Raw genomic sequence first — 26538 nt, forward strand, 5'->3', positions numbered from 1 at the left:
TCCTCTGTCCTCCTCTTCCCTCCAGACTCCTCTGTCTTCCTCCTCCTCCCTCCAGACTCCTCTGTCTTCCTCCTCCTCCCTCCAGACTCCTCTGTCCTCCTCCCTCCAGACTTCTCTGTCCTCCTCCTCCTCCCTCCAGACTCCTCTGTCGTCCTCCTCCCTCTCCTCCTCCTCCCTCCAGACTCCCCTGTCGTCCTCCTCCTCATCCCTCCAGACTCCTCTGTCGTCCTCCTCCTCCCCCTCCAGACTCCTCTGTCGTCCTCCTCCCCCTCCAGACTCCTCTGTCGTCCTCCTCCTTCTCCCTCCAGACTCCTCTGTCTTCCTCCTCCTTCTCCCTCCAGACTCCTCTGTCTTCCTCCTCCTCCCTCCAGACTCCTCTGTCCTCCTCCTCCCTCCAGACTCCTCTGTCCTCCTCTTCCTCCCTCCAGACTCCTCTGTCTTCCTCCTCCAGACTCCTCTGTCCTCCTCTTCCTCCCTCCAGACTCCTCTGTCCTCCTCCTCCTCCCTCCAGACTCCTCTGTCCTCCTCCTCCTCCCTCCAGACTCCTCTGTCCTCCTCCTCCTCCCTCCAGACTCCTCTGTCGTCCTCCTCCTCCCTCCAGACTCCTCCTCCTCTGTCGTCCTCCTCCTCCTCCCTCCAGACTCCTCTGAAGTCCTCCTCCTCCCTCCTTTGTCATCCTCCTCCTTCTGCATCCAGACTCCTCTGTCGTCCTCCTCCTTCTCCCTCCAGACTCCTCTGTCCTCCTCCTCCTTCTCCCTCCAGACTCCTCTGTCTTCCTCCTCCTCCCTCCAGACTCCTCTGTCCTCCTCCTCCCTCCAGACTCCTCTGTCCTCCTCTTCCTCCCTCCAGACTCCTCTGTCTTCCTCCTCCAGACTCCTCTGTCCTCCTCTTCCTCCCTCCAGACTCCTCTGTCCTCCTCCTCCTCCCTCCAGACTCCTCTGTCCTCCTCCTCCTCCCTCCAGACTCCTCTGTCCTCCTCCTCCTCCCTCCAGACTCCTCTGTCGTCCTCCTCCTCCCTCCAGACTCCTCCTCCTCTGTCGTCCTCCTCCTCCTCCCTCCAGACTCCTCTGAAGTCCTCCTCCTCCCTCCTTTGTCATCCTCCTCCTTCTGCATCCAGACTCCTCTGTCGTCCTCCTCCTCCCTCCAGACTCCTCTGTCCTCCTCCTCCTCCCTCCAGACTCCTCTGTCCTCCTCCTCCTCCCTCCAGACTCCTCTGTCGTCCTCCTCCTCCCTCCAGACTCCTCCTCCTCTGTCGTCCTCCTCCTCCTCCCTCCAGACTCCTCTGAAGTCCTCCTCCTCCCTCCTTTGTCATCCTCCTCCTTCTGCATCCAGACTCCTCTGTCGTCCTCCTCCTCCCTCCAGACTCCTCTGTCCTCCTCCTCCTCCCTCCAGACTCCTCTGTCCTCCTCCTCCTCCCTCCAGACTCCTCTGTCGTCCTCCTCCTCCCTCCAGACTCCTCCTCCTCTGTCGTCCTCCTCCTCCTCCCTCCAGACTCCTCTGAAGTCCTCCTCCTCCCTCCTTTGTCATCCTCCTCCTTCTGCATCCAGACTCCTCTGTCGTCCTCCTCCTCCCTCCAGACTCCTCTGTTGTCCTCCTCCTCCCTCCAGACTCTTCTGAAGTCCTCCTCCTCCCTCCAGACCCCTCTGTCTTCCTCCTCCTCCCTTCAGACTCCTCTGTCCTCCTCTTCCCTCCAGACTCCTCTGTCTTCCTCCTCCTCCCTCCAGACTCCTCTGTCTTCCTCCTCCCTCCAGACTCCTCTGTCCTCCTCTTCCCTCCAGACTCCTCTGTCTTCCTCCTCCTCCCTCCAGACTCCTCTGTCTTCCTCCTCCTCCCTCCAGACTCCTCTGTCCTCCTCCCTCCAGACTTCTCTGTCCTCCTCCTCCTCCCTCCAGACTCCTCTGTCGTCCTCCTCCCTCTCCTCCTCCTCCCTCCAGACTCCCCTGTCGTCCTCCTCCTCATCCCTCCAGACTCCTCTGTCGTCCTCCTCCTCCCCCTCCAGACTCCTCTGTCGTCCTCCTCCCCCTCCAGACTCCTCTGTCGTCCTCCTCCTTCTCCCTCCAGACTCCTCTGTCTTCCTCCTCCTTCTCCCTCCAGACTCCTCTGTCTTCCTCCTCCTCCCTCCAGACTCCTCTGTCCTCCTCCTCCCTCCAGACTCCTCTGTCCTCCTCTTCCTCCCTCCAGACTCCTCTGTCTTCCTCCTCCAGACTCCTCTGTCCTCCTCTTCCTCCCTCCAGACTCCTCTGTCCTCCTCCTCCTCCCTCCAGACTCCTCTGTCCTCCTCCTCCTCCCTCCAGACTCCTCTGTCCTCCTCCTCCTCCCTCCAGACTCCTCTGTCGTCCTCCTCCTCCCTCCAGACTCCTCCTCCTCTGTCGTCCTCCTCCTCCTCCCTCCAGACTCCTCTGAAGTCCTCCTCCTCCCTCCTTTGTCATCCTCCTCCTTCTGCATCCAGACTCCTCTGTCGTCCTCCTCCTTCTCCCTCCAGACTCCTCTGTCCTCCTCCTCCTTCTCCCTCCAGACTCCTCTGTCTTCCTCCTCCTCCCTCCAGACTCCTCTGTCCTCCTCCTCCCTCCAGACTCCTCTGTCCTCCTCTTCCTCCCTCCAGACTCCTCTGTCTTCCTCCTCCAGACTCCTCTGTCCTCCTCTTCCTCCCTCCAGACTCCTCTGTCCTCCTCCTCCTCCCTCCAGACTCCTCTGTCCTCCTCCTCCTCCCTCCAGACTCCTCTGTCCTCCTCCTCCTCCCTCCAGACTCCTCTGTCGTCCTCCTCCTCCCTCCAGACTCCTCCTCCTCTGTCGTCCTCCTCCTCCTCCCTCCAGACTCCTCTGAAGTCCTCCTCCTCCCTCCTTTGTCATCCTCCTCCTTCTGCATCCAGACTCCTCTGTCGTCCTCCTCCTCCCTCCAGACTCCTCTGTCCTCCTCCTCCTCCCTCCAGACTCCTCTGTCCTCCTCCTCCTCCCTCCAGACTCCTCTGTCGTCCTCCTCCTCCCTCCAGACTCCTCCTCCTCTGTCGTCCTCCTCCTCCTCCCTCCAGACTCCTCTGAAGTCCTCCTCCTCCCTCCTTTGTCATCCTCCTCCTTCTGCATCCAGACTCCTCTGTCGTCCTCCTCCTCCCTCCAGACTCCTCTGTCCTCCTCCTCCTCCCTCCAGACTCCTCTGTCCTCCTCCTCCTCCCTCCAGACTCCTCTGTCGTCCTCCTCCTCCCTCCAGACTCCTCCTCCTCTGTCGTCCTCCTCCTCCTCCCTCCAGACTCCTCTGAAGTCCTCCTCCTCCCTCCTTTGTCATCCTCCTCCTTCTGCATCCAGACTCCTCTGTCGTCCTCCTCCTCCCTCCAGACTCCTCTGTTGTCCTCCTCCTCCCTCCAGACTCTTCTGAAGTCCTCCTCCTCCCTCCAGACTCCTCTGTCGTCCTCCTCCTCCCTCCAGACTCCTCTGTCGTCCTCCTCCTCCCTCCAGACTCCTCTGTCGTCCTCCTCCTCCTCTGTCGTCCTCCTCCTCCCTCCAGACTCCTCTCTCGTCGTCCTCCTCCCTCCAGACTCCTTTGTCATCCTCCTCCTTCTGCATCCAGACTCCTCTGTCGTCCTCCTCCTCCCTCCAGACTCCTCTGTCGTCCTCCTCCTCCCTCCAGACTCCTCTGTTGTCCTCCTCCTCCCTCCAGACTCCTCTGTCGTACTCCTCCTCCTCTGTCGTCCTCCTCCTCCTCCTCCCTCCAGACTCCTCTGTCGTCCTCCTCCTCCCACCAGACTCCTCTGAAGTCCTCCTCCTCCCTCCAGACTCCTCTGTCGTCCTCCTCCTCCCTCCAGACTCCTCTGTCGTCCTCCTCCTCCTCTGTCGTCCTCCTCCTCCCTCCAGACTCCTCTGAAGTCCTCCTCCTCCCTCCAGACTCCTCTCTCGTCGTCCTCCTCCCTCCAGACTCCTTTGTCATCCTCCTCCTTCTGCATCCAGACTCCTCTGTCGTCCTCCTCCTCCCTCCAGACTCCTCTGTCGTCCTCCTCCTCCCTCCAGACTCCTCTGTTGTCCTCCTCCTCCCTCCAGACTCCTCTGTCGTACTCCTCCTCCTCTGTCGTCCTCCTCCTCCTCCTCCCTCCAGACTCCTCTGTCGTCCTCCTCCTCCCACCAGACTCCTCTGAAGTCCTCCTCCTCCCTCCAGACTCCTCTGTCGTCGTCCTCCTCCCTCCAGACTCCTGACTGATGTTCCAGGACTGACTCCTGCAGATGATTGTTCCAGGAATGACTCCCGCAGATGATTGTCCCAGGACTGGTGCACTACACGTACAGATCACTCCTCGCTATATTCACCATTTCTAGTAGTTGATCCCTGGGGTTTTCCACGTTGCTGATGTTCTGGGCTCCTGGTGATATTCAGGCTGCAGATCCTCTCACCCGGTCGTGTGACCTTCACCATTATCTGTCCTATCTACAGGATTTAACCCTATGTGGTACGAGACATTGCAATTCAAGATCTACGTCCCCGAATTGGCGCTGGTCCGGTTCCTAGTTGAAGATTATGACATGACGTCAAGGAATGATTTCATTGGTCAGTACACGCTCCCATTCAAGAGCATCAAACCAGGTGAGTGAGCGTGGCGGACGCCATAACGTATGGACAATACAAGTCACGGGGCATCTTATAGCCCTGGACCCCCACCCCCCCCCCCCCCCCCGTCACCTCCCACCAATGAGACCACGGGGACTAACCCCTTACATCATGACCTCCTGTGTATGGGGTCAGCTCCAGGATTATTATTTTTTATATTCCTGGGGGGTGGATTATGGCTCCCAAGGTGTTAGTTCTCATTGTATTGGGCTAGAAACTCCTGCAGTCCCTATAACTCGGGGGCTCCTCACCGACAAAGCTCAGCCTCCCCCTCCTTTGTAGATAGAGATGACAATGGGTGCTCAGCCTCCCCCTCCTTGTAGAGTGATCGCTGCATAGGTCACAGAGCACACTCTGTAAAGTTTCCCAATCATGTCATTGGGACATCTTCAGACTACTGTGCTATCATGGCCACCATTTCACAGCAAAGCAGTTCAGATACAATATATTTGTTTTTTTTCAGGTTACCGCCATATTCATCTCCTTTCCAAGGATGGCACCAAAATCCCACCCGCCACACTGTTTGTTTACATCCGTATAACCGACCTGGCTAATCCAGCGCAAAATGCCGAAGATTAATGGACATGGCTGCCACTGGTCATCCTTCTGTGTGTGCAGCGACACTGCTGAAGCTCCGCCTTAATGCTGTTACGCTATATTTTGCACTCCCCCTTCCCAGAATGTTAGTTTGTATATACACTTGTATATTGTGTAATTTTTCACATATTTAATGTAGAGGTAGATATTTCTTACTATTCTATGTAAAGGTTATTATGGTGCTGAATCTACGAAGACAGTGTTACCGCTATAACCAGGCCGCGTGGTGCCCCATGAAGTGTTACCGCTATAACCAGGCCGCGTGGTGCCCCATGAAGTGTTACCGCTATAACCAGGCCGCGTGGTGCCCCATGAACAGTTACCGCTATAACCAGGCCACGTGGTGCCCCATGAAGTGTTACCACTATAACCAGGCCACGTGGTGCCCCATGAAGTGTTACCGCTATAACCAGGCTGTGGTGCCCCATGAACAGTGTTACCGCTATAACCAGGCTGTGGTGCCCCATGAAGTGTTACCGCTATAACCAGGCCACGTGGTGCCCCATGAAGTGTTACCGCTATAACCAGGCCACGTGGTGCCCCATGAAGTGTTACCACTATAACCAGGCTGTGGTGCCCCATGAAGTGTTACCGCTATAACCTGGTCGCATAGTGGCCAATGAACAGTGTTACCGCTATAACCAGGAAATGTGGTGCCCCATGAATAGTGTTACCGCTATAACCAGGCTGTGGTGCCCCATGAAGTGTTACCGCTATAACCAGGCTGTGGTGCCCCATGAAGTGTTACCGCTATAACCAGGCCACGTGGTGCCCCATGAAGTGTTACCGCTATAACCAGGCCACGTGGTGCCCCATGAACAGTGTTACCGCTATAACCTGGTCGCATAGTGGCCAATGAACAGTGTTACCGCTATAACCAGGCCGCGTGGTGCCCCATGAAGTGTTACCGATATAACACAGCCACATAGTGGCCAATGAACAGTGTTACCGCTATAACCAGGAAATGTGGTGCCCCATGAATAGTGTTACCGCTATAACCAGGCCGCGTAGTGCCCCATTAGCAGTGTTACCACTAGAACCAGGCCATTCCATTATTGGGCTTATCTGGTTAAACTCTTTCTAGGAGATGAGCGAAATTACAGTAACTTCGATTCATCACAAACTTCTCGGCTCGGCAGTTGATGACTTATCCTGCGTAAATTAGTTCAGCTTTCTGGTGCTCCGGTGGACTGGAAAAGGTGGATACATTCCTAGGAAAGAGTCTCCTAGGACTATATCCACCTTTTCCAGCCCACAGGAGCACCGTAAAGCTGAACTAATTTATGCAGGAAAAGTCATCAACTGCCGAGAAGTTCGTGACGAATCGAATTTACTGTAAGTTCGCTCATCTCTAGTTATTGGGCCCCTGGAGTAAAGACAATTGTTTGAAGCTGGGGCCTCAACATTGTGATGGATATTTATTAAGTCATTATATGTTATGCTTTGGCTTATAGAGAGACCATTACAGGACCCCCTATTATCTCATTGTAGCCTAATGGCGGAATGTTGTATGAATCCACCAAAATAATAAACATTAGACCACGCCTCCAAGTATTATTGTAAAATGGCAGAACAAAGCGCTGTGTCGTATAATAACTATAATGAGCGCGGACTGTAGGGGGCTCCTCCTCTTAAATGTCAAAGTGGTTAGCTCCTCCAGGTTGAGATCTATAAGGATAGCCTTATACCTATCGTGAATGGTGGATCTGTGTTATCTATATATAGGTGTTACCTGTCTGTGATTATGAGGAGAATGCTCAGAAGTGATTTCTACAGAACAGGAGTCTATAGTCAATGGTGGATCCTGTGAGGATGAAAAGTTTGGGCCGCCCAGGTAAAAATTTGTATTAATGTGCATAAAGAAGCCAAGGAAAGATGGAGAGATCTCCAAAAGGCATCAAATTACAGATTAGACCTTCTTATAATATGTCACCAAAAGTTACATTTTATTTCCAAGAAGGTCTAATCTGTAATCTGATCCTTTTGGAGATTTTTCCATCTTTCCTTGGCTTCTTTACACATTAATAAAATGTTTTACCTGGGGGCCCAAACTTTTGATCCCCACTGTATATATGCGTTACCTGTCTGAGCCTCACACTATTGACTCATTCCTGTTCTGTAGAGATCACTTCTCAGCAGTCTCATCATCATCACAGAGTAAAAACGACAACTTTTAGTGCCATAGTGTGAATAGTAAAACAGGTTTTTATTCATTTAGAGCTCATTGTATGAACTGCGTCAGCAGAATTCAGCTCTACCACATCCAAAGCAGCACTCTGCAATGCATTCTGGGAGATGTAGTCTTTCTACCAAACACTGGACACTTCAATCATTCCAGACCGTACATGCTCTGTATAGACAATGAACCAGCAATGTGGTGACTCGGGGGTCTTTGTCTATAACCTGCAGACGGATCCAGACCGGTCCCCGGTGGCCATGCTGTTAGGATTTCTGCAGCCGACGTGTGAATACACCTGCCCCTACATAGAGCAGCCAATGGTTGCAGCCGAAGGTTGGAACGTCCCCTAATGTATTTTGGAGACATAATGTGAACACGCCCCAGAAAACGGCGCTGTCCGCGGTCAAGGCTGCTGTCTGCCATCACATTCTGGAGTCTGCTGAAATGTGGCGTCATGCCCCTGGACAGAGAACAAATATGGCTCCTTCCCCACACCCTTCATCAGGTCCGGGGTGTTTGGGTGATGCCGCTGCAGATGTTTTACTACCTGGAACTTTTGTTTGGCGCGGTACGAGCAGTAATGGCAGAAGAAAGGCTGCTGGTTGGTGTGGGTGAGGTAGTGATGGCGCAGGCCTGCGGGCCAGCGGAAGCCGCGCTGGCACACGTTGCAGACGTACGGTTTTTCCTCGCTGTGTTTTTTCAGATGAGTTTTAAGCAGGAAGCGAGTCTTAAATGCCTTTCCACACTGTTCGCAGATGAAGGAGCGCACATCTCGGTGGCGGGTCTCCCGATGCACACGGAGGGCGTCAGCTCTGTTGGTGCAATAGTCGCATTCCTCGCACCGATACGGTTTCAGGCCTAGAGATACAGAAACACATGAGACTCAGACGCTATGCAGATCTGAACGCCGCCATCTTAACCCCCTTTTCTCGTTGGCAGGGTGCCTGCTTATTTCTGGGAGTAGGCGTTGCGGATTGCATTGTTATCACTCTGGGGAACAGATCATCGCTTTCTACTTTATTCTTTGGGAGAAGGGAACATAAAATAGACATAAAAAGGACAATTCTTCCAGCAGGAAAACCACAGAATTCTGCCAGTCAGGACTGTACGGATGAGGAAAGAAGAATATTGGAGATTTTTTCTTTATAATTTTCATGTTTTCCCCATAAATCTGCATTGAGGTAGGAAAAAGATTTTTTTTAAATAATTTTACTTGAGATTTTTTCATACTTTATTGATTAAAACATATTTAAGGATGATGATGGGACTTAAATAAATAATTCTACCTCTATTCTTCAGCTACTTCTGTACGGTGAGTCCTCTGCCTGTCAGACTTGGGGATCATTGTTAGGACCCTGGCTGCCATAACATCCCCCAACCCCCCTGCTATGGGGAACTGAAGATAGGGGGAGCCCAGTATCTACCTAAGAAACTTAAAGGGGTACTCCAGTGGAAAACATTTATTTTTAAATCAACTGGTGCCAGAAAGTTAAACAAATTTGTAAATGACTTGTAAATACCCTTCCAGTACTTTTTAGCCGCTGTTTGTCTTGTCCACAGTGCTCTCTGCTGACACCTGATGCCCATATCAGGAACTGTCCAGAGAAAGAGAAAATCCAAAAGGTGCCAGCAGAGAGCACTGTGGACAAAAAAGAATTTCCTCTGTAGCATACAGCTGCTAAAAAGTACTGGAAGGGTAAAGATGTTTTAATAGAAGTCATTTACAAATCTGTTTAACTTTCCGGCACCAGTTGATTTATAAAAAAAAAGTTTTCCATCGGAGCACCACTTTAAGTGCCCAAGCGCCATTGACTACAGCATCTAAGGTGTTACACAGCCATAGCACCCACTCCATCTTATACATTACACCCAAGCATCCACTTCACTCACAACCGGACATACGAGTCCCCACCGCATCCAGTACAGGACACCCCAGCACCTGCTCCACCACACCCGAGCTCTATCAGGTACAGAACACACTGACACCTGCTCCACCAGATACAGGACACTTGAGCTCAAACCCCTAGAGAACTCCCAAGCACAAGCTACAGTCGGTACAGGACAAACCACCCAATACAGGATACTCGAGCCCCCAGACATTTCTCCATCTTCTCTACCCTTCTATTTAGCTCGTCTCACCCATGGAGATCATTCTGACCGCACCCTCTGGAGGATAGGACACCTTTCATCTGGTTTACTTGTCTGTTGTATACAGCTCTTACACAGACCTGTGTCTCCACCCTGTAGTCATTCCCCCTTTGCCGACTTTGGGTTAGGGATTGACGGACACTTAACAGCAGGATCAGACTATACAAAGCTTGTTTGTAAGTCTGTAACCATGGAGACACATACCACTTCATAGGAGCTGTAACCACAAAACAATAGGACATTTTTTATCTGAATTAAAAAAAAGAGAAAGTATTCATATCCTTGTGAGGGGAACCCAATGGAAGGGCCTTTCTGGTCCTTCTACTTCCCACGGCCCCATAGAGCACGAAACTGTAAGAGAACGATACAATGGCGGACGATGCCGGGGATTACTGCACCTCTTACCGGTGTGCTTGGTCATGTGATATTTCAGCTGGTTGACCCACTTGCATTTGTAGCCACATTCTGGACACAGGTAATTCTTTTCGTCTTTGTGGATGCGCATGTGATACTACAAGAAAGAGAACATTTGGTTTATCATTCATCACATTCAGACAGAGTGCCTCAGGCAACCATCCCTGCCCTGCAGAATCTATGGGAGAGCTAAGGGGAATAGACCCCCAACTATTACACTTATACCCTCTATAAAAAAAATAGAAAGGAGCTGTGCAAATGTCTAACAGGACTTCCCAACTGATTTTGACTGTAGGCTTCTACAACTTACTTTAAGCCGCGAGGGGTCTGCGCAAGCGTACGGGCAGAGGTGACATTTATACGGCTTTTCACCAGTGTGGATTCGGCTATGCCACGTGATCTTCTGCTTATTTCTGGTGCTATATTCACAGTTCGAGCACTTGTAGACACTTGTGGCCCCGTGGCCCTTGACATGATGGTCATACACTAGTTGATGTTGACAGGAGAAAGAGCAGAATGGACAGCATAGGGGCCCCCCATCCATCTCTCCCCCTGGCTGCGTGCTTTCGTGCTCCTCTGCATAGTGATTGATAAGCTGCTGTCTGTCTTTAGCTGCAAACTGGCATTGCTGGCAGTGGTGAGCAAAATGGCTTTTCCGATGATCCTCCATGTCCTCCCTGCGAGAGAATGTCTTCTTGCAAACCGTGCATTCCAAGTGGGGGTGCTGCTTCTGCACATGGCATCTCAGGGTGGCCTGGCTGTGGCAGGAGAACTGGCACTGGGAACATTCATGAGTGGCTTTTTCTTTGTGTTTCCTCAGACTGTGCTGCTTTAATGCAGCCTCAGAGCTGAAACTCGCTTGACAAACAGCGCAGGGGAATATGGCTTCACCGCTGTGGCAACTGCCCATGTGCCGCGCAACGTCATTCTGACTATAGCCACTGTAGTCACAGAGCTGGCAAAAGTGAGTGGGTGTCTTCTCATGGACTCTCCTTTGGTGTAGCCTCAGTTTAGAGTTTGTGCCGAAGGTCCTGCTACAGGAATTACAAGATATCCGACCGACTCCAGTATGGAGAGACTCGTGGGCTTCTAGTCGGTAACGTCTGGTGGTGCTGAAGTCACAATATTGACACCGGTGAGGCTTGACTCCTTCGTGGCGAATACGCACATGCTGTTTCATGCAACGTGGCTGTTTGCAGGTGAAGTCACATTGCTTGCACTGCAGCTGGACTCTGGTCTGAGAATATTTCTGGTGCAGCTCTCGATGACGTGTTAAAGCGCCCGGTGATATGCACCGAAAAGAGCACAAAGGGCATTGGAGCTCACCGGGCTTTAAACATCCTTTCTTCTTGTGGGTTTTCATGGCTCGTTCCTGGGAACAAGTAAAGGCACAGGAAGGGCAAGAAAGTCTAAGGGTGCTGGTTGAGTTGCACAAGGCTTTGCCAATGCCTTCATTTTCTTTCACCTCTTGCCTTGGATTTTGAGGGGTTTCAACCAAAGAGCTCCAGGGCAGGTGTCCCAATTCTTGGGTGTTCTGTCTCTCTATGTGCTTTTCCTGCCGTTTTCGTAAGATTGCCTCAGAATGTCGACCTATTGGACAAGGAACCCTCTGTATCTCCCGGCAGGTCTGGGTTACATGACAAGTTATGGTGCATTCTCTGGAGCAGGAGTAGGAACACAATATGCAGTGAAACTTTCCTCCTTGGATTCGGTATTTGTCACCAGCAGAGATCATGGAGTCACCCGAAGGGGAGGAGATGTCTTCACTAGTTTCTCCAGGATTTATTAAACTCTGACCCAGGGATAAATGGTCATCTGGTTTTAAGGATTCCTGCACAGGACTTATGTCTGCAGGGCCATCTGCGAAAAGCCTACCCATATGCTGGCCAGATACCTCCACTGTCATGGCAGTGTTCACACAAGCGGTTTTCTTCTTAAGCCTCATTGGGCACCTCTTGAGAACATGAGTATTAAGCCCCCTTTGCTGCTTAAAGCTGGCTCCACACTCCTTACACACAAGAGAAGATCGGCGCAGGTGGCAGCCCATCTTGGCGTGCTGGATAATGCTTCCTTTCTTCTTTGTGATGTAGGAACACTTTTCACATTTGTAAACCTTGGCACTGGACTGGACCACCAGCATCTGGACTCTTCCTTCCAGTACAAGTGCTTCCGCTTGCTCCTTGTCCCGCTTCCTCAACGCTTTCAGAATGGACTCAGGCTTACTGCTTTCATCATCATCTCTGTCATCAACAGGAACAGTTATGGCTTCCACTTCTTGGATATGGCTTTCATGAAGGTCGCTGGATTCACAAACTATGGTCAGCTGAACTCCTCCCTTTACGACATCTGCCCAGGACTCCTGCACTTCTATGGAGACATCTCCTGGCTGGAGTTCCAGATTGGCAGTCACATGACCTGGGAGCTCCTCGCCTTCGCAGATGATCGGGTCTTTGTTGTATTGCTCCGTTACACTGACAGCATTTTCACCCTTCTCCTGATCATCGACCAGGTGCGGATCAGCCTCTTCCTCGTAATCCTGAGCACAGTTTACATGCTCCTCTACAGCCATTGATTCGGGGAAGCCAAGAATTTCACTTCTGGTTGGAAGAGGATCTTCACAAGCAACTAAAGTCTCTACAGAAGACTCTTTGGCCAAGAGGTCATTAGATTCAGAGAGCTCCAGTCTCAATGGGAAGTCCTCCATTTCTACACTGCAGGACTCAACTGGCTCTAGGGTAATGGCTGCCAGTAAAGTCTCATCGGCCCCCGAAATCTCAGCATCTCCAGGTGGTTCAGCTAGAACATCAACCTGCATGCATTCAGAAGTGAGATCGCTGCCGGCCACCTCCACCTCTGCTGGGTTGCTGGTCGCAGACTGTATTGTAGCAGAGGAAAGTCTTCTCATCAGGGCTGCTGCCTCCACTTCATAAGGAAATGGCAAATCCACACTATTATTCTCCTGTTGTTTGCTGGCATAGCGCTCCAACCAGTCCTGATCTCCGGGGACGTACCCATGGGACTTACACTTGTGGAAGAAGAGGCTGGTATTACTGAAGGTACGGAAGGAGCAGAGGGCACAGCGAAACTCCCGCTGCTTTGTGTGCCTGCCATTCTCGTGGTTGCGTAGCGCCTGTTTGTACTTGGTTTGGTAGGGGCAGTGCTGGCATTGGTATAAGGCGATCTGGGGCGACTGGCAATGCTTCACTTGCATGTGTTTTTGAAGCTCAGTCTTTCGCTTGCACCCAAATCCACAAATCTCACAGATGAGAGTCTTCCCCTGGTGCCGGAGCTTATGGCTGCTGAGCTGGTCCGCGCGGTGACAGCGATATGAGCACTGGCTGCAGCGGTACCTGAGAACAGAGAAAACACAATGTAAAGAAACACGCCATTAGATGGAGGCTTCAGTGTTTAACCCCTGGGGGCAGCAGCCCCTTGTCAAAGGGGCCTCAGGTTGGAAGGAAATGCTACATGGACCAGAGTCTAGGAGGAACAACAGAGGAACTAGAATCTTTACTTTAAGGCTGCAAAATCTGAGGGGGGCACTATTAGACTTTGGGGACATCAATTCATTACACCTTCTTATATCTATTCATTACTACCCCCCCCCCCCCCCATATATATATATGAATTACCATATTCATAGCCATTAGAAACCTGGACGGCTATCGATTAGAACAGTGTCGCCTTTGTGAGGAATCCAGGTTCTGTTTGGGATGATGAGTAATATAATGTATTGACAGAGTGACCTCACCAGCAGAATAATGAGTGCAGCTCTGGAGTATAATACAGGATATAGCTCAGGATCAGTACAGGATAAGTGGTGTAATGTATGTACACAGTGATCTCACCAGCAGAATAGTGAGTACAGCTCTGGAGTGTAATACAGGATATAACTCAGGATCAGTACAGGATAAGTAATGTAATGTATGTACACAGTGACCTCACCAGCAGAATAGTGATTACAGCTCTGGGGTATAATACAGGATATAACTCAGGATCAGTACAGGATAAGTAATGTAATGTATGTACACAGTGATCTCACCAGCAGAATATTGAGTACAGCTCTGGAGTGTAATACAGGATATAACTCAGGATCAGTACAGGATAAGTAATGTAATGTATGTACACAGTGATCTCACCAGCAGAATAGAGAGTACAGCTCTGGAGTATAATACAGGATATAACTCAGGATCAGTACAGGATAAGTAATGTAATGTATGTACACAGTGACCTCACCAGCAGAATAGTGAGTACAGCTCTGGAGTATAATACAGGATATAACTCAGGGTCAGTACAGGATAAGTAATGTATGTACACAGTGATCTCACCAGCAGAATAGTGAGTACAGCTCTGGAGTATAATACAGGATATAACTCAGGATCAGTACAGGATAAGTAATGTAATGTATGTACACAGTGATCTCACCAGCAGAATAGAGAGTACAGCTCTGGAATATATAACAGGATCGGTAATGTACACATTGGAGATTTATCATTGTTGTCTTTGGTAAGTGTGATTTGAAGTCATTTATTTTTGCTTTGGTTTTGTGACTTTTTGCTCTCCAAGGGAAGTGTGATCTTAAGTGGTTCATGACTTTTTGTGAGACATTGCAGTGGTAGCGGATTTATTAACACTGAAAGTGAAAACTGAAATTGACTTTTGTAAGATAATTTATTTATTTTTGCTTACAGACGAACATAGCAGAAACATTTTCTTAAGCGCAAGCGCGACTCAAATGCGCCAAATATAAATATAATAAACCTCTTCAGGACGCCGGGCGTATGCATACGCCCTGCATCCCGAGTCCTTAAGGACGTGGGGCGTATGCATACCAGGGGAATTATACCGATCATTCCTTTTTTGGGAGTCTACAGGTCAGCTCCCATAAGATCAATTCGGCGACAGGAGAAACACAGAGGTTAAACCCCCCCCCCCGATCCCATCACACTGGGGTATTTACAAAGAACATCAATGAAACCAAAAGGGTAGTATGAATGGGTGCGGCTGTGGAGACTCCCAGAAAAGGAATGATCTGTGAGTACAATTCCCCAATCGTCTCCATGACAGCACCAAGAAATAGCCAAGATACAGATTACGGAGGGACAACTGCACTAAGGACTGCGCTTCCAGAGGCCATATCCTCAATAGACATAATGTCCACTCTATAATGCTTAGAAAAAGTCTGTAAATTCTTCCAGGCAGCAGTTTTAAATATCTGCTCCACCTACCACCAAAGGCTGTACTGACGTCCCTGGCTGTGATATCGCCCCTGCTTCACCAATACCCCTGGCTGTGCCATCGCCCCTGCTTCACCAATACCCCTGGCTGTGCCGATGTCCCTGTTTCACAGACACCCCTGCTCTCATTGAGTGGCCTTTCATCTGGAGGAGGAGATTTGCCTTTGGCTATACAGGCCTCAGTAATCGCTGCCCTAATCCATCCCGCTATGGAACTCCTAGAGACCTTCCTACCTCTATTAGGGACGGCGAACCATAAAAAGAGATGGTTATCCTTCTTCCACAGACATGTTGTATCTATATACTGCAGAACTGCTCTCCTAACATCTAAAAGGCTGTAGGATCGCTCCTGGTCACTTTTAGGATTGGACCAGAATGACGAAACAAAAATATTCTAAGATCTGGGAAAGGAAGACAACCCAAAAACACTTTTTTTTTTTTTTTTTTTGCATTTTTGCACTTTCGTTTTTTCCCCTCTTCACCTTCTAAAAATCATAACGCAATACATTTTTCACCTACAGACACACGAGGGCTTTTTTTTGCACCACCAATATTACTTTGTAATGACATCAATCATTTCACTACAAAATCGATGGAGAAACCCAAAAAAATTATTTGTGGGGCAAAATTGAAAGCTTGTAAATTTTGGGGGATTCTGCTTCTTCACAGTGCACTTTTCTGTAACAATGACCCCTTATCTTCATTTTGTCGGTTCATACGATTAAAATAATCTCCTTAACCACAGTCAGACCTCCCCTACGCTAAACTGCGACCCCAGGCCTGTCAGGGTAAGGCTTTGCCTTAGTTTGGGAATTCTCTGGATAGTGTGGGTCATATCTCAGGGATATCAGATCAAGTTGTTATCAGCAGATTCTGAGGGTCCAGAAGTTGATTCTCAAGGATATTCAAGATCTTCTCAGCCTAGATGATATTGGGCAAGTTCCTCTCCATCAGAAGGACCCAGGCCATTATTCTTCTGTATCTAGTATCAAAACTCATACAGCGACGGCTGTCGCATCAAGCTTCACGGCTTTAGGCCGACGTCTCTAAACTCTGCAGCAATCCTTGATCTGATGAAGGTCAATGGTTGACCGAAACATTATCTATTTACCTTGTGGATTGCATATGAAATAAATCACCTAAACTGCAACTTTGAGTGCCAAGTCTTTTGTCTTATGTAATCGTTAGATTGCATACACTGGAAAAAAAAAAGTGTTCCCTTACGTCCTAACAGCAGCACAAGTGGGGTGTTCTGCCCCTGTGAAGCTGGCAGGACGGTGGAATTTTTAATTCCGCCCAAGCAATTTAAATTAATTAGCCCCCCCATAAAAGGCCTCCTCCCCTAGGCCATATCGCTTTTTTTTCTGTCCTGTGTAAGGACAGCAGGACGGTGCAGGCTCCTTTGGAGCCTGCCTGGACGACTCCCCTGTATTTTGGGGAGATATTTTTGGGGCGCAGTACCTTTTTCCAACTGCCCCCTGTTTTTTTTTTTCTTTTTATATTATCTGGGCCACCGGCCTGGTTAATCTTTAAAACAATTTGTTTTGACTATTTTCTGTTGCTAGAGGGATCCGGTGATGCCGCCACAGGTATTTTCTTACCCGTCCGGCGTCCCAAGTGTCCCGCCGCGCGCTCGTTTCCTCCGCGCCTCCATTACACTGTGCGGGCCGTGGACCGCAAGTACGTCATCTGACGACTTCCGGTCCCGGCCTCACTTTTCTTCAGCGCTTTGCGCTGCTTCTAAAGCACATATTTATGTGAAGATTCAGGCGTGAGCCCTTTCCTATTTAGGGAAGGGCTCAGTGGATAATTTTTATTAAAATTCCCTTCCGTGTGTTTCAGCCTATTGTAGGCTGTTCTTTTTCTGAAGGGGGCGGGACTTCCGGGTCCCTTTCCACATAAAGACAGCCGAGACCTTCATTCGGTCTCTGCTGCCATCTTAGCTAGACCTATTCACTAGCCTAGCATTAGTGGTTAGAGCTCCTTCTGCATTAGGTATCTCTCCCGCTATTTGGCGCTAGGGCGATAATATTTTTCTTTATTATCCCTAACTTATTTTATTCCTTTCCATAGTCAGGTCTACTCCTTCCTCTAGTGACCCACACTCTGGTGGTTGCAAGGCCAGCACCAAAAACGCCATTTAACTTGCGCCAACTGCGGCACTCCGCTTCCGGACGCTTATGAATATAACAGGTGTCCAGGTTGCCGTCCACCCGCTAATCCAGCTGAACCTACTGTCCAGGACATGTTCATCTGGATGAAGGAGTTTATGGGAAATTCCATCTCTGAAATTAAGAGTGCTCTTGTACCCAAAAGAGCTAGAACTGAATCCACTCCTCCTTCTGTGGCGGAAGAATCCGTTATGTCGGTCGATGTATTAGACCAGAGATCATCTGTACAGTCTGAACAGCCTGTTGAGGTGAAGATGTTTCCGCCTCTTTTTCCTGCGGTAAAGACGCAGAGATTACTTAGGTCCATCCGGTCAAGGGACCAGGATGTTGACCAAGGGGAAGCCTCTGCATCCACCTCTAGAGAACCTTGGGTTTTCAAGGTGAATGATGCACGCAAAAAGATGATGAAGGCTGAATGGAAGCACCCAGATAAACCTGCGCTTGTCACTCGCACCTTCAAGTTGATGTACCCTCTCTCGGACGAGGAATCTGATTCCTGGATGCCACCTCCTAAGGTCGATATGGCGGTAAATTGTCCAAGAGAGTCTTGGTTCCCGCGGATGATGGAAGCAACCTCCAGGACCCGCTTGATAGGAAGGTGGATTCCCTTCTCAGACGCACATATTCAGCAGCATCAACGTCTGCCTCTGTGGCTATTGCCTCGGGAGAAGTGTCTGACTTTGTGAAGGAGCACGTGGAGCACATACAAACCGAGATTGACAACACTGTCCCCAGGGAAGACATCTTGGACAGCTTCAAGACACTCCTCCTTGGTATAGACTTCCTCTGCAAGGCCTCCCAGCAACACCTTAAGCTAGCTGCCAAGTCCATGGCACTCGCTTCCGCTAGCAGACGTCCCTTGTGGTTACGCCCTTGGGTAGCGGACAACACCTCCAAGTTTAACTTGTGTGGGATGCCCTTCGAGCCTACTTGGCTATTTGGTTCTGAACTGGATCGCATAATGGAAGGTTATGCTGACAAAAAGGGTAAATGCCTTCCTGTTCAGGCCTTTCGGGGTAAAGGTAGAGCCAGAGAGGGAAGTCCCAGGGCCCTTCTAGATCCCAGAGACGTCAGTCCTCCCAAAAACGTGGTGAAGGTCGCGGCCGCGGTAAAGACCGGAAGGCCGAGCTATGACTCTCTTCTGACATCCACCAACGTTTTCCCTCTCCCTTCCCCTCAAGTGTTTTTTGCAGAGAATCTATCTGCCCATCCTCCTCCAGTAGGAGGACGTTTAAGTTTATTCCTTACAACCTGGATGCATGGATGGGTTCTGAAGGTTATTCAGTCGGGGTACAGGATAGAATTTATCTCCCCTCCCTCAAGGAAGTTTGTTTTAACAAAGTTACTTCCTCAGCCAAAACAGGCTGTCATAGAAACCTCAGTTCTCCAATACTTGGAAAAGCAAGCTTTGGAAGAAGTTCCCCCAGATCAAAGAGGATCTGGCGTATACTCCCCGATATTTTTGGTTCCCAAACCAAATGGCGACTGGCGCATGATAATAGACCTGCGCTACCTAAACCGATTTATAAGGAAAAGGCGGTTCAGAATGGAAACCATTCGTTCGATGGTCAGTATCCTGAACCCACAAGATCTCATGGTCACTATAGACTTGAAGGATGCATACCTTCATGTCCCTATATTTCCTGCCCACAAGAAGTTCATAAAAGGTATGGTAAGGCATTTCCAATTTGCTGTTCTACCGTTTGGCATTACCTCCGCTCCCCACACCTTCACAATGGTGGTGGCTCCAGTGGTCTCTGCTCTAAGACTAAAAGGCCTAGAGATTGTTCCTTATCTAGACGACTGGCTTTTAAAAGCCGCTACTCTAGACATTCTTCAAGCTCATCTTCAGCTGACCCTAGATTTTCTTCAACGCCTCGGGTGGCTCATAAATTGGGAAAAGTCCGAGATCGTTCCATCTACCTCAAGAAGGTTCCTGGGGGTTGTCCTAGACTCCTCTCAGATGACGCTGTCTCTCACCCCAGAAAGGAGAGAGCGCGTCATAAGAGCCGCAGAGTTTTTGTCGGCACCTCGCAGAGTGCCCATCAGAACTCTAATGAAGATGTCGGGCCACATGTCAGCGTCTGCAGAGGCAGTCCCCTGGGCCCTGTGGCACCTCCGACCTCTCCAAGATCAGGTCTTGACTGCCTAAAATCGCAACCCCAGTGGGTTGGACAAAAGGTGCACCCTGTCGTCCGAAGTCCGTGCCTCTCTCAGGTGGTGGACGAACCTTACAGATGGGAAGTCCTTGACTCAACCTCTGTGGATCACTCTGACCACGGACGCCTCCCTTCTAGGGTGAGGAGCCCATCTGGACGACAATCCGGTTCAGGGTACCTGGACCCCTCAGGAAAGGTTACTCTCATCCAACATGAGAGAACTAAGAGCAGTTCGTCTAGCGCTCCTCCACTTTGCTCCCCATATCTTAGGGAAAGCAATAAGAGTCTGGTCAGACCAACCACCGTAGTGGCTTATATCAACAGACAGGGTGGCACAAAGTCCCAAGTGCTCCTCAAGGAGACCGGACTTATTCTATCGTGGGCAGAGCTCAACCTATCCCACATTGTTGCAGTCCACATCAAGGGGGATCTCAACGTAGTGGCAGATCGTCTAAGTCGCGGGCTTGCAGTCCAGGGAGAATGGTCCCTCAACGAGAAGATCTTCAGGGAGGATAACCCTGAAGTGGGGTAAACCAGAAATAGACCTCATGGCAACCCGGCTGAATGCCAAGGTGAGCAAGTTTTGTTCCCTTTACAAGGAGGACAATCCGGTGGCGATAGACGCTCTGTCCATCCCATGGAGGTTCAGGCTGGCCTACATATTCCCTCCACTTTCCATGATACCCAGGGTATTGATGAAAGTCAGGCAAGACCAGACCTCAGTGATTGCCATCATCCCATTCTGGCCGAAGAGGTCTTGGTTCACCCAACTCATGAGGATGAGTCAGGGGTGTTATTGGAGGCTTCCCCATGTGCAGAACCTTGTGTCTCACAACACAGGCTCCTGCCTAGATCTGAGGAGACTCAATCTGACAGCCTGGAGATTGACAGGACCCTACTAAAGGAGTGGGCTTCCTGCGGAGGTCTTGAGAACTATTGCACACTCTAGAGCAGAGTCTACAAACAAGGTTTACTCCAGGATAAAGAAGATTTTCCTTCAATGGTGTGCAACGAAAGAGGTAGTTACCTCAGATCCTCCTCTTTCTGCAATACTGCGTTTTCTCCAGGATGGCCTTGACAAGGGTCTTAGCCCATCCACCTTAAAGGTTCAAGTCACAGCACTCTCTGTCTTCCTAGGCAGGTCTCTGTCACAAGAATCCCTGGTTAGAAGAGTCCTCAAAGGGGCTGAAAGACAAGCCTACAGTTCTCAGACCTATTCCCAGCTGGGATTTAACCACTGTTCTCAGGGGGTTATGCATCCCCCCCTTTGAACCTCTGGAAGAAGTAGACTTTAGGTATTTGTCCCTTAAAGTCCCTTTTTTATTGGCCATAACCTCAGCCAAGAGAGTGGGTGAGCTTCAGGCCCTTTTGGCTTTCGAGCCTTATACTGTTTTTCTACAGGACAGAGTCCTGTTGAGGTTTTTACCTACCTTCCTTCCTAAGGTTCAGACTTTCTCCAATACCAACCAGGTCATTTCACTTCCAGTTCTACTTCCTAATCCATCCTCTCCTGAAGAAGCGGTTGACCACACTCTGGACATCTCTAGAGCTCTCAGAGTCTATATCTCAAGAACTGGAGAATTCAGGAGGTCGGAACACCTCCTTGTTTCTTTTTCTGGAAAGAACAAGGGTTTGAAAGCCTCTAAACCTACCCTAAGCAGGTGGATTAAGGAGGCAATCCGAGAGACCTTCATAGTCCAGGAGCTAACTCCTCCTGCCTTTGTCACTGCCCATTCCACTAGGGCAGTCTCTACTTTTGCTGAGAAAAGGTCTGTTCCCCTGGAACAGATTTGTGCTGCTGCTTCTTGGAGCACCCACAATACTTTTTTGAGTCATTACAGGGTTAATGCCAAACGATCCGAAGAGTTGGCCTTTGGGCAGTCAATCCTAAGTGCCACTCTGCCGTAGTCCCTCCCTATTTGTGTTCTTACTCGCTAAGTCCCCACTTGTGCTGCTGGTTAGGACGTAAGGGAAGCGTTAATTTTTAACATAAATTTGTTTTCCCTTAGTCCTAACAGCAGCACACAAATTTGCCGCCCTAACCTTTATTGTTACTTGTTATTAAGCGATATGGCCTAGGGGAGGAGGCCTTTTATGGGGGGGGCTAATTAATTTAAATTGCTTGGGCGGAATTAAAAATTCCACAGTCCTGCCAGCTTCACAGGGGCAGAACACCCCACTTATCAGCGCTCCATTACTACAGCCTGCCATAGAACAGCATTGTTAGTGTTGCCAGTGCTTAATTACTACAGCCTCCCATAGCATTAATCAGTGTTATCGAAGCCCAATACTATAGCCTGCGATAGCACAACACTGATCAATGCTGTTCTATGGCAGGCTGTAGTAATGGAGTGCCAATAGCACTGATCAATGCTATCGGAGCTCCATTACTACAACCTGACATACCACAGCATTGATCAGTGTTATGAGTGCTCCATTGCTACAGCCTGCCATAGCACAACATTGATCAGTTATCAGCGCTGGGACCTCCGCGATATGTCGCATAGTTCACTCCTTAGCAGGTGTCATAGAAGGGGAGCGGGTGCAGGGCCTACATGTACGTCCTGTGTCCTTAAGGGGGTTAAATAGGATTTTGTCATCTAAGACTCCTGGGTGGAAAGGGCCTGAATATCACAACTGTTAGAACAACTAGAAATATGGTATTAAGGGTCAGGAATTCATCCGAGACAGAGTTTAATGGTTCCAAAAGGTTGTGATGGGAGAGTTCCTAGAACCAGGTTTAAATTCCACCGGGGACACAGATTTAGGACCTTCGGTCTGAGTCTACCTGTAGCCTTGATAAATCTAGGGACCAGCAAATTATCAGCCAATTTAACCTGATAAAGAGCCCCCAAAAGGACCGACACCTGTACTCTGAGGGTACGAGGGGAAAGACCTAAAGACCTAGGTCCATCTGATGGAGAGGAACTTCCCGAACAGCATCTAGGCTGAGAAGATCCTGAATCCCCTTGAGAATCAACTTCTGGACCCTCAGAATCTGCTCAGTGATGACAAACCTTGGAGGGATGACCACTCAATCTGATATCCCTGAGAATTCAAAAACTGGGGCAAAATGGGAAAGCCTTGCCATGACAGGCCTGGCGTCACAGTTTAGGGTTAGAGGAAGTCTGACTGGGGTTAAGAAGGAGGAGATTTTTGCCTCTGCCCCCTTTATATGTGACCAATGACCCGACTTTCCCCTGAAGGACTAATCTGGTGAACAAGGAGACAAAAAGGAGATTTTTATAGCTTGGACCTTGTCTGAAGGGAAACATTTTTCTTCTAGTCTGCTGTTTTTTTCTAAAATAGTGTCCAGGTCAGGACCAAATACAAACTGATCATGAAATGGAAGGGAGCAAAGCTTTTTCCTGGATGCCATGTCTCCAGACTAAGTACACATCTAGTGCTATTCGATAAAATGGCGGTAGAGGCCAATAAACTTTATTTAGCTGAAGCATCAGACAAGAAATTAGTGAGTGAGAGACTCTAAAATCTGCTCTTTGGGAATATCAGACTGAAGATTAAATTCTAATTGGTCAAACTAAACTCCTAGGGTCCTAGCCACACAGGTGAAGGCCATATTTGGTTTTGGTAAGGAAGCAGCTGCTTCCCAAGTTCTCTTTAACAGAAAGGTACATTTGGCCACTTTAGCATCTGAGATGTCCACTTTAGTGACACTGACACCTGGGGTCATATACCTAAAAGGAAATGTCTCCAGACCTTCGGGAATGTAGGCATTCTTCTCTGGCTTAGACTATTCATCCTTTATGATCTTATGCAGGTTAGCGTGAACTGGAAATATACACGTTTCCCCCCCCCCCCCCCCCATCTCCCAGCCCCCAAACAGCTCATCCTGGATAGATTTAGCTTCTTGTACCTCAAGGGTTAACATAGTACGTAAAGATTTATTACTACAATCTCCTCAGAATAAGCGAAGAGTTGTCCTCCTCCTGGAGGATTTTCTACACATTGGTCTTCCTCTATTTCTGGGCGATCTGCTCATAAGAGTCAAGAAAACAAGAACGGTTTCTTTCTTTAACAACCTGAGTGGTAGTCACACTAGTTGCAGGAGAGGGTAGGTGCAGGAGACTGTGCAAAAGAAGTTAAAGCGGAATGTATTTCAGTATGAACCACAGACTAAGTGTGGGGACCACAGGGCCAATACACGGTTTTTATAAGGACTTTGACGCAGAAACAGGAAATTCCTTATAACACATCAAACATTTAGGTTTCTGCTTCGGTTTAGCTGAAGTACTTGCCGAATCCCTTCACTGAAGTGGTGAAAGTAATGTCAAGCACAAGTATCTTGGCCATAAGGAGTAACAGCAAAAACTGTAACTGACGCCACTACAATGGCCGCCACTGCCGGAAGTGCTTGTGCGCGTTCTTAAGTAACTAGGCTGCAGCCCTGGACAAGGATGCTCCCAACACCCAAGGCTATCACAGACAGGTAGGACCAGAATGAGAGCCTCCTGCTTCGATCTGGTCCTCCTCCATGCTCACCTGTCCGGACGCTCCACACAGCAGACCAGGTAAACGGAAGAAGGCAAAAGAAACCAACAGTAGGTTCCCAGAGTCCACCGAGCCCTGGGAAGAAGCTCCTCATCTCCGCAGGAAACCACAGCCTCCTGAAAAAACACTGATGAGGAGAGGACGGGAAGGGGATTTAACCACTCGGTAGTTTGCCTGTCCCTACCACGTGGAGTTGATCTCAGAGTGGCTGTCGTGGAGACGATTTGGGAAAAGTCTCAAGGTTGGTTATTTGGCTGCTGTCAGACTACTTACTCCTCTCATCACAATGTAGATGTGTACGAGGCGTCACACACTTACCTGAAGTCTCCGCTGTGTTTGCGCATGTGTACGCTCAGGTAATGTTTCCATTTGGTGATGTATCCGCATTCTGTGCACATGTAGTTCTTGTCGGGGCAGTGGGTCAGCATGTGTTTGGAGAGGTAGCTGATGTCCCTGCACATGAAGTCGCAGCGGCTGCACTTGTGAGGCTTCTCCCCTAAGAATGAAGAAATAGGACATTACATTCTATGTCTCAGGGAAGATCTCAGATTGTGCTGCCATATTTCCATTCAGCTGTTCCTATTTTTTGCTGGTCAGTAAGAAGAGTGACTGTAGGATCAGACTGCACAGGGTTTGTTTGTAGTCCGTTACCATGGAGATACATGGGTCTGCATAGCAGCTACATACAAAGTTAGCTTATAGTGCAGTTCCTTGGAATAACTAACATTTAATCACTGCCTACGTAACCCACAGAACATCTCCATAAAAGGTGTTACCTGTGTGCAGCAGCTTATGACGCATCAGGACCCTCTTGTGTGCAGTGGCAAAGTCGCAGTCTCCACAACGGTGGATCTTTTCGTTGGCATGCATCTTGCCAACATGGTCAGCAAACTCCACTGGGTTGAAGCTTTTGTAGGGGCAGAAGCGGCACTCCAGCTCCTCTTTGCCCGGATGACCGCGCTTTTTGTGCTTACGAAAAAAGGTGTTTGTTGGAGCACACAAAGTCACAGTCCTGGCAGTGGAAGGCGTAGTGGTTCTTACGGTGAAGTTCCATCTCTTCACGGCTCTTGAAGAGTAAAGAGCAAGCATGGTAGCGGCACTCCACAGCCTGGAACCCGTGAGACTCCTTTAAATGTCGGAGGAAGTCTTTGCGATCGGACGGAGCTTGGTCACAACCTTGCTCCAGGCACCGCATCTTCTGCTCTGTCTTGTGGCCCTTCATGTGATCCTTCAGAGCCTGGCTTAGGTTAAAGGTTTCCTGGCATGCTGGACAGGAGTAGGTTTCTGAGTAGAAGTTGGATACCCCCTCATGGATGCTCGCCATATGACGATTGAGGGCGTTCTTCTCTACAGCGCTGTAGTCACACAGAGGGCAGCTATGGGCCTTCTCCCCGGCCTCTCTCATCATGTGGATCTTCAGCTTATTGCGACTGGTGAAGAACTTGCGGCAGTTTGGGCATTGAAGATTGGGGTCAGGGAAGTGGAGATGGAGGTGGTCGGCTAAGTGAGTCCTTTTCTTGAAGCATCTCTTACACTCTGGGCACATGTGGGTTTTATACAGATGTGCCTCACCATTTTCTATGCCACCTAAATAAAAAAGAACAAGAGAGAAGGGTTTGTACTATATATTAGAAGCTTAAAACACAAAATGTAACAACATTGTGTCACAGAGTGATATCCCCTTCTACAGCTAAACCCCTGTGGTCTGTGTGGGTGCAATGCTATTGGGTGGAGCTGTCCTGGTGCCTCAGGGCAACATTAGGCTGAGCTATAAGGGCAAGAGAACAGAAAAATCCAGAAGCTTTAAAAAAAAAAAAAAAAAAAAAAAAAAAAAAAAAAAAAAGGCTCCAAAAAATATGACATTCGCACAGCAGCACGGTACAGGAGTAAAGGAGGTGGTGATCATATGCGCATCCATGAATGAAATAATGTGGATTTAATTTGCTTAATACTACATAGCCACATGGCCTAAGCAGTAGAATGGCTTTAAATGGGGTTATCCACCATAAGGTGATTTTAGTACATACCAGCCAGGCTATCCTTTTATGAACTGGGTTGGAGTTCGGTCTCTTAAAACTACACATCCCATAGTTCCATGTTTGTAAGTGTGAAGTTACATTCATCCCTCCCACCCATTGAAACACAAATGAGGAATTGCATCCATTTCCTACAAATGATTTCTCTCCCACCCAGCAGTCACTCCACCCATTGAAGCAGGACAGGCTCCCTCTGATCACCTGACTAGTGATGTCAGGTCTCGACACACTGCAACCTGGGAAAACCTGAGACCCAAGTCCTTTTGTATGCTGTTAAAAATAAATATTGGGGAGAAAATCACAGAAGAATTGTGAGACCACCGTCACACACGGGTACAGACAATATTATGAACTACACTAGTTTGGTTTCGGGAGTCTTTTCTGTGCCATGTGTTTTCTGCTGTCCCATTATGGCCTTTTTATTGAAGATTTAATAAAGATTTTTTTTCCTGGACCACTAACTTTTAAATGTTCTTCCCCCAGATGAGCTAACA

At 49.2% G+C, this 26538-nt stretch overlaps 2 protein-coding genes across 2 annotated transcripts in view; one reads left to right on the top strand and one right to left on the bottom strand.

The window, feature by feature from the left end:
- The window catches only part of LOC130330320 (1-phosphatidylinositol 4,5-bisphosphate phosphodiesterase delta-4-like), a 15006-nt gene extending 8668 nt beyond the window's left edge, over nt 1-6338 (top strand). Inside the window, exons 3-4 of the mRNA XM_056553594.1 lie at nt 4418-4567; nt 5055-6338. Coding sequence (XP_056409569.1) covers nt 4418-4567; nt 5055-5170 — 266 coding nt within the window. The 3' untranslated portion in view covers nt 5171-6338. The remainder of the gene's footprint in view (nt 1-4417; nt 4568-5054) is intronic.
- Nucleotides 6339-7563: 1225 nt separating this feature from the next.
- Nucleotides 7564-25785, bottom strand: ZNF142 (zinc finger protein 142). The gene is given in 6 exon segments (XM_056553590.1): nt 7564-8225; nt 9921-10026; nt 10240-13279; nt 24327-24504; nt 24785-24986; nt 24988-25785. Coding segments are annotated over 6 exon segments (4548 nt in total). The 5' UTR covers nt 25555-25785; the 3' UTR covers nt 7564-7770.
- Nucleotides 25786-26538: the final 753 nt, after the last annotated feature.

This window comes from Hyla sarda, unplaced genomic scaffold, assembly GCF_029499605.1.
Source record: "Hyla sarda isolate aHylSar1 unplaced genomic scaffold, aHylSar1.hap1 scaffold_334, whole genome shotgun sequence".
In the NCBI taxonomy this organism is placed as follows: Eukaryota; Metazoa; Chordata; class Amphibia; order Anura; family Hylidae; genus Hyla; species Hyla sarda.